General features: G+C 42.8%; 1 protein-coding gene across 2 annotated transcripts; it reads right to left on the reverse strand.

Moving 5' to 3' along the window:
* Positions 1–1,772: 1,772 nt before the first annotated feature.
* Positions 1,773–5,500, reverse strand: LOC112263100 (LIM domain transcription factor LMO4-B). 2 transcript variants are annotated; one of them, XM_024439094.2, is made up of 5 exons: positions 5,136–5,500; positions 3,668–3,901; positions 3,125–3,251; positions 2,710–2,869; positions 1,773–2,571 (listed from the first exon to the last, which is right to left on the reverse strand). In XM_024439094.2, exons 2-4 carry the CDS (start codon positions 3,883–3,885, stop codon positions 2,717–2,719), a joined length of 498 nt encoding a protein of 165 aa, XP_024294862.1. In that variant the 5' UTR covers positions 3,886–3,901; positions 5,136–5,500; the 3' UTR covers positions 1,773–2,571; positions 2,710–2,716. The 2 variants fall into 2 exon arrangements, with proteins under 2 accessions (XP_024294862.1, XP_024294863.1); XM_024439095.2 differs by having other exon boundaries at positions 3,155–3,251; positions 3,668–3,903.
* Between the last annotated feature and the right edge of the window lie 2,954 nt (positions 5,501–8,454).

Genomic DNA, 8,454 nt, shown 5'->3' on the forward strand with positions numbered 1-8,454 from the left:
CACATACCTCTCTAACATACTGTACACTCGCTGGAACAGATCTAACATCAAACTGTTTGAGCCCAGAGGATTTCAATGAAGGGCTGTCTGTCTCTCTTAATTCCAGTTTATTGTCAGATTGCTCCAAACCCTCTCGTTGGCTTCTCAAACGATCGTGAGACAGAGATGATCGCCCTGCCAGTCCTGCTGGCACAGAGACAATGGATCATCATCATAACACAGAGACTTCATCTTGGATCTGTATCAGAGTGGCTGGGCAGAAGGACACCACTCAGACTCTCTCTTCCTCGAAAAAAAAATATACTGTCTCATTTCTGTCTCTTCACACAACGTGAAGCGTAGAAGCTAAGGCAATTACACTCATTTGCATGTGTTAATATGATTAATTAGTGAGTATAAACACTTTCTTATGACAGAAACTACATAGTGAGTCATACACCTGCAAAGTCTCTAATAAAAGACAACGCCTCATGGCAGAGAGGCTTTTTATGAGGCCTGCTAATTGGCATCTGAAAATGCTGGGCTAATTAGAGATATGCAGATGAGGCCTGATTGGTTTGAATGCAAAGTGTAACTTGTGGTGCGGTGGGATTCAGATTCTGCAGAGGTTTTCTTTTCTCACTATATAGATATGAAGATAATTGTAATTGTGATAATTTGCATACGTTAATGAATTTGCGTGATGCTTTTCAATCAAACGTGGAATAAATAATTGATGCAGGATCAGCCCCTACCATGACAAGTGGGACTTCTGAAATAGCTAACCACATTAAGGTGTCATTTCTATGGCTGCCATGCTCCTAGCAAAGGTGTGAAAGTACAGAGCTCATTTAAAGCACAGCAGATGCTATCGACTGCTTGGGTTTTCATAAAGCCTTAAAGGAAAACTCCACCCAAAAACTCACTTTTGTTGTTCGTTTCATTAGTCCATTGTTGACGTGGTGCCAACATGTTATGTTTGTCAGCACTAAAGCTTTCAAGATATGTAACTTTCAAAATATAGAAATCATCCCAAAACGCAGTATCATATGATGCTAAATGCATCATATTTGGATGATTTCTGTATTTTGAAAGTCACACATCTTGAAAACTTGACAAGCAAAACACTTTGGGACTATGTCAACAATGGACTAATGAAACAAATACCAAAATATTGTTTTGGTGTGGAACTTTCCTTTAATTCCTCAAGTCTACAAACCTATGTCTGACTATATATGCTACATGTACATATTCATGTACAGTTTTACATTACAAGGAAGTTCAAGCAACTTAACCAATGCAGAGCCAAACAGAGAACAAAGACCAGCAAAGGGGGATTGGAAAAGCTTTGGCTTGTGTCTTTTAATTGCAAAATGGTAAACAGTAAAAGTATCAGATTGTTGTCATGTTTTTTTTTCTACATGCTGGCTGGATGCAAAGGAGCCCCTCCCTTTAATTAAGCTGGCTCCCAGATGAGTCTTTATTAAAGTCAGCCACGGGATATGGCCAAAGTTCAGCCTCCCAGGAGCTGCAGCAGGCAGCAAGCACAGCAGCACAGATACACCACTCATGTTTAATTGCTTCTGTAAACGGTCAGGGCTCTAGCCCTCTAATTCCATTCCTCAGGGTAATCAGGCATGTTTTCACCATACAGGGCTGGAGGGAGCAATGCAGGAACAGTCGGGGAGGAAATGTAACACCAACCGGGTGGTAGCCTACCATATAATACCACGAGACTCATGTCATGTAACCAACCAACTGCACATAGACTTCAATTACTTCAGTTCACCTCGTTACAGTAAAATGTTTTAATAGCATTTTTTTTTCTCCATTTGATAATGTCACATATTGAACAGGCATCCAAAATGAAATTGAATGCAACATTTATTAAGGAAATAGAACTCTACTGGGAAACACACAATAACATTATAAAAAAAAGAATGTATATTTATCTTCTTCCTTCACTTCAGCCAGATTCATATGATGGTCTAAACATCACTGAGTAACAGATGACAGGCCATTGAGAGGGATTGTGAGCTCATCATCTAAGTGATGGGATATCCCTGACAATAATAACCACAGCAATGCCACTGTTAATGATAGCGTTTTAGTTGTGTCCATGAGAAAGATTATTTTTGTCTACTTTAATCTTACTATAGATCCTAGACAGGGTCCAGACTATTACCTTACTCATTGCAAGATTTGTCCAAAAGCACCAAAGTTCTGGATATGCACACAGTTGGGTGTCCTTCACATACAACACGTAGCCTCAGTCCTGAAATAGTTGATGTGGTCCATATTGTCTTTGTTGGACAGACCAGCACTGCACCACACACACACACGACTCACCGCCACTGTGTATCTGTACACTCTCTCAAGCATGGATATACACAACACATCTGAAATAGATACTGCAAGCAAAAAGAACCTCCTGGTCAAAGAGACAGGGTGGTGGTTGGTGATGAGGGTCCACAACAACAGTATCGGGAGCAGGGTGAGCAGGGATGGACGGTCCTCTGGTGACAAGGGAAGCATGAAGGGAAGCATGAAGGGGATGAAGGCACAGTGCACCGCTCTAGGCACTCAGCACACCTACAGACAAGAGCAGGAGGGAACAGAACGTAAGTTACTAGACATACAGCACGTCTGTAGGTCTCCTTTCATGATGGTAGTGTGTGTGAAATACGTATGAAAGTGTGAAAGGCCTCATGGTCCTGGTCCCTCTTTCACCTTCTGGTCAGGCAACACAGGGTTGCTCTGCAGTGGGGGGCAGGTGGCTGCTGAGCAGTGCACCCCCTGGCCGGTCGTGCTCACAGAAGATGGTGCCGTTGACATAGTGGAAGCGGTCGCCTGGCACCAGTCGGTTTCTACAGGTGGCACATGTGAAACACTAGGGACAAAAGACACACACAGGAGTTAGAATCCTCATCCCAAATGTGCCACTCAAGTCCAGGCCTAATCTCTTGTGAACAGACTACGCAAGATTTTAGTTCTGGGTTAACCAAGGTTAGTCCATGCCTAACTAGCGTCATAAGCAAACGCTAACTCTAACATCAGGTACAAGGTAACTTTAGGTCAGTGTATAACATTTATTTCAATGGGTTTCACACAAACAACTGTTACACATTCACTGATGATGACATACACTAACAACAGTGAGACCAGGGGGTCTCACCTTGAGATGATACACATTGCCCTGTGCCCTCATCACCATCTCATTAGCCGGGATGGACTGGCCACAGGTGCTGCATGCCCCACTGTGTCCGAACAACCTGCAGACACAAAGCAGAGCCAGATCAGTCTCAGTGCCCTAGCCTGGGAGATAAAGTCTACATCCTCCCCTTCCTGTTATGTCCTCTCCCCAGAGCCAGATCAGTCTCAGTGCCCTAGCCTGGGAGATAAAGTTTACATCCTCCCCTTCCTGTTATGTCCTCTCCCCAGAGCCAGATCAGTCTCAGTGCCCTAGCCTGGGAGATAAAGTTTACATCCTCCCCTTCCTGTTATGTCCTCTCCCCAGAGCCAGATCAGTCTCAGTGCCCTAGCCTGGGAGATAAAGTTTACATCCTCCCCTTCCTGTTATGTCCTCTCCCCAGAGCCAGATCAGTCTCAGTGCCCTAGCCTGGGAGATAAAGTCTACATCCTCCCCTTCCTGTTATGTCCTCTCCCCAGAGCCCAATTAGGACCTCACCTGATATAGTCGCTCCTACACAGGATCATGCCTCCTTTACTGTAGCAGGTGGTGCCAATGTCGCCCAGGTGTGCGTGGCAGCAGGAGCAATTGAGGCAGCGTGTGTGCCAGTAGCGCTCCATGGAGAAGAGCAGGAAGCGGTCAGCGATCTTTCCCCCGCATCCAGCACACGACCTGGGGGGTGACGCCACACCACTGCCCACCTGACTGTTCACCATGCTGGGCCCTCAGGAGCTCTTGTTAAATAAAAACAATGTTGACACTTCAGCTACATGGGAAAGGTAATGTAGCATGCCGTTACAATGACCTCATTGACAACGTCTCCCTCATCCACTATGGTTTTTATTTTGTCTATGGTTTTGTTAACAACTTCATTACACTGTTCATCCGCAGTTGTCTAAGACCGGGCTTGAAGTGTTCAAAACAAGTGTACAGCCACACAACAACCAATATGATGCATAGCCTAATGCCTCACTCAACTTATCAAAAACTGATCTGACAGCAGTGAGCCCCAAAACAGCTACTACTGGAGGGGGTCAGGTTATCCAAAGTCCTAACAGGTGACCACTATTGCAAGCATGCATGGGCAACATGAAGAATTTGAACTAAGTACAGTGTTTAGTCAACATGCTCATGTTTCACTACTGTACACCTTCAGACAAAGGAATACCCCACATCCTTACTTTCTGTATGTTCGCTAGTTCAAGAACATGTAGGAATGTTTTACAGGACATGCCAGGTAAGCTGTAAATGTAGGTTTTAATGATGATGCCCATATTAGTTGTTGGGTGCAGTTTTTTAAAATTCCAAATACCAAGCAATACCAAGGTATACGTAGAAAGTGTTCATTTGCCTCCGTCACAACTCCCCAAAAACATTGGAGGTCCACAAATAATCTGTTCACTGATTGAACAAAATAGGTTAAATTATACTAAAAACAATAATATAACATTTATAACACGTTTTATGACAATCCACGAAAATAACACCCATTTAACCTGTCATTTTAAAGGTGTCACAATTTTAAAAAATAATTCAGTGTGATAATGTAGTCTAAGCATCCAGGTTTCTGCAAATAAAATTCAAGTTTAGTTTATTCAAGTTGGATGAAATATTTGGGGAAAACAACTGTGATTTATATTCCACAAGACAAGGGAGCATTATATATTCATACAGAACACTTTCCTATGAGTAAGGTCCTGGTTCCCGAATAGTATAATTTTTTTATAGAGGAAATCATACAGTGAAACACAGAAGAGTGCGAATGATGCCCTTGCATGAAAACAGAATAGCAGTCTTAAAACAGGAGGCTCTTGGTTGAACTTCGAACCAGCATGCAACAGAGAATCAAGATGCGGTAAAGACAGCCTGTATGTAATACAAATTCATATGAACATTACGGTTAGCTCTGTTTTGGTCATGAAAAATAGGCTAATTTGCACACCACCGCGAACAGAGAGATGCTCACCTTGATGTGCGTTCCAGATAATTCAGACGTGAAGAAGTTCAGTTGTAAAAAAAGATATAATAATACAAATAAATCCAATGGATGACAGCGGATAGTCTTTCAACAATAGCTAATCCAGACTGTGACAACCTAGCGCTTCTCTGATATCCATATCAAACAAATAAGGCGAAACATTTGCGAAACTGGTTATTTAACACGAATTGAAGCAATGTCAACAAGGAAAAAGCGCACCTTGTGAAATATACAATTTGATACAATGTAACTAAATTGGTTTTAAAGAGATGGCATAAACCATGTTTTTTTTCATCAATTAGATTTATCATCCGACTCTCAACTATGACTAGCGTCTTTGACAGCTACACTATTTACTGAATTGCACAAGCGGGTAGGCTATTTAATTCGCTTTATGGTGACGTTTTGAACATGCAGTGTGCGCAGCCAGTCAGCTGTCAGGGGTGGGGTTACTGTCAAAATGATGTATGTGTTTGTAGCTGCCCATTGTACATTCCTATTCTCATTAGATTGAACTAAACTATAACTGTTTTCAAATATGACAATCCTTTCCACAATTCATATGTGCAATTAAAACGCACATGCTGTCATGGACCACTTCCAATTCCATGCATGATTTAGTCTATTCAGAATCATACAAATGAGATATTTAATAGACATTTGCATTTACTGTTAATTAAGAAAAGTTAGGGGAGGATGTGGCAGTACATTTATTTGAATATAGACTAAAATGGTTTAGGCTAAATTATGTATACCATAAATTAAGAATTGGGGGTTGGGGGTGAACAATAATGCCTGGAAAATATAATTTTTTCCAAAGACTGAATCTTAGTATTATAAGAGTAGTACACAGTGGTTAAATTGAGCTGGAGCCAGGCTCCTGCACATTGGGTCGAAGGGAGAGCCCTAGTCATAACCCTAACCCTAGCTTCATGTCCACATCCCGGCTCAACCCTAACCCTAGCCATAACCCGAACCGTGACCATAAACATAACCTAGGGGCAGTGTTTCAGTTAACTTTTGCTTCGAGTTCTATTCAGAATAAAAATGTGCATTTATGAATTTAAGTATATTTCTGCACTGCTTTCCAAGTGCCAGTAGAGGACAGTGTTCTCTTGTGCTGTAGGCCTACTGTCTCCTCATCACTGGGCACTGAACAGCTATATATATATATATATATATATATATATATATATATATATATATACATACAGTTGGGCAAAAAGTATTTAGTCAGCCACCAATTGTGCAAGTTCTCCCACATAAAAAGATAAGAGAGGCCTGTAATTGTCATCATAGGTACACTTCAACTATGACAGACAAAATGAGAAAAAAATCCAGAAAATCACATTGTAGGAATTTTAATGAATTTATTTGCAAATTATGGAGGAAAATAAGTATTTGGTCAATAACAAAAGTTTATCTCAATACTTTGTTATATACCCTTTGTTGGCAATGACAGAAGTCAAACGTTTTCTGTAAGTCTTCACAAGGTTTTTACACACTGTTGCTGGTATTTTGGCCCATTCCTCCATGCAGATCTCCTCTAGAGCAGTGATGTTTTGGGGCTCTTGCTGGGCAACACGGACTTTCAACTCCCTCCAAAGATTTTCTATGGGGTTGAGATCTGGAGACTGGCTAGGCCACTCCAGGACCTTGAAATGCTTCCTTCGTTGCCTGGGCGGTGTGTTTGGGATCATTGTCATGCTGAAAGACCAAGCCATGTTTCATCTTCAATGCCCTTGCTGATGAAAGGAGGTTTTCACTCAAAATCTCACGATACATGGCCCCATTCATTCTTTCCTTTACACGGATCAGTCGTCCTGGTCCCTTTGCAGAAAAACAGCCCCAAAGCATGATGTTTCCACCCCCATGCTTCACAGTAGGTATGGTGTTCTTTGGATGCAACTCAGCATTCTTTGTCCTCCAAATATGACGAGTTGAGTTTTTATAAAGTTATATTTTGGTTTCATCTGACCATATGACATTCTCCCAATCTTCTTCCGGATCATCCAAATGCTCTCTAGCAAACTTCAGACGGGCCTGGACATGTACTGGCTTAAGCAGGGGGACACGTCTGGCACTGCAGGATTTGAGTCCCTGGTGGCGTAGTGTGTTACTGATGGTAGGCTTTGTTACTTTGGTCCCAGCTCTCTGCAGGTCATTCACTAGGTCCCCCCATGTATTTCTGGGATTTTTGCTCACCGTTCTTGTGATAATTTTGACCCCACGGTGTGAGCTCTTGCGTGGAGCCCCAGATCGAGGGAGATTATCAGTGGTCTTGTATGTCTTCCATTTCCTAATAATTGCTCCCACAGTTGATTTCTTCAAACCAAGCTGCTTACCTATTGCAGATTCAGTCTTCTCAGCCTGGTGCAGTTCTACAATTTTGTTTCTGGTGTCCTTTTCGCAGCTCTTTGGTTTTGTGTCATGCCTTGGTCTTAGTATTTTGTGTTTTCTTTAATTATTTGTTCAGGCCAGGGTGTGACATGGGTTTATTGTGTTGTCGTATTGGGGTTTTTGTAGGCATTGGGATTGTGGCTGATTAGGGGTGTGTCTAGCATAGGCTTGGCTGCCTGAGGCGGTTCTCAATCAGAGTCAGGTGATTCTCGTTGTCTCTGATTGGGAACCATATTTAGGTATCCTGGGTTTTACTGTGTATTTTGTGGGTGATTGTTCCTGTCTATGTGTTTGCACCAGATAGGGCTGTTTCGGTTTTCACTTTTCATTATTTTGTAGTTTCCGCTTGTATTGTTTTTTCCTTCATTAAAATTATATTATGAATCATCATCACGCTGCATTTTGGTCCGACTCTCCTTCGACGGAAGAAAGCCGTTAAAGAATCACCCACCACACATGGAGCAAGCGGCGTGGTGACAGGCAGCGACAGCAGAATCAGCGAAAGGAGGAATGGACATGGGAAGACGTTTTGGATGGCAAAGGTTGTTACACTTGGGAGGAGATACTGGCTGGAAGAGATCGCCTCCCATGGGAACAGGTGGAGGCACTTAGGAGAGCAGAGGCAGCCGGAGATAAGAGCCGACGATACGAGGGAACACGGTTGGCAAGGAAGCCCGAAAAGCAGCCCCAAAAATTTATTGGGGGGGGGGGCTCAGGGAGAGAGTGGCAGAGTCAGGAGTCAGACCTGAGCCAACTCTCCCTGTTAATCGTGAGGAGCAGCGATCAAAGGACTTCTGGACTTGGGAAGATATATTGGACGGAAAAGGACCATGGGCGCAGCCTGGTGAATATCGACGCTCCAAAGAAGAACTAGAGGCGGCGAGAGCGGAGAGGCGCTGGTATGAAG

Source organism: Oncorhynchus tshawytscha, linkage group LG12 (assembly GCF_018296145.1).
Source record: "Oncorhynchus tshawytscha isolate Ot180627B linkage group LG12, Otsh_v2.0, whole genome shotgun sequence".
NCBI lineage: Eukaryota > Metazoa > Chordata > Actinopteri > Salmoniformes > Salmonidae > Oncorhynchus > Oncorhynchus tshawytscha.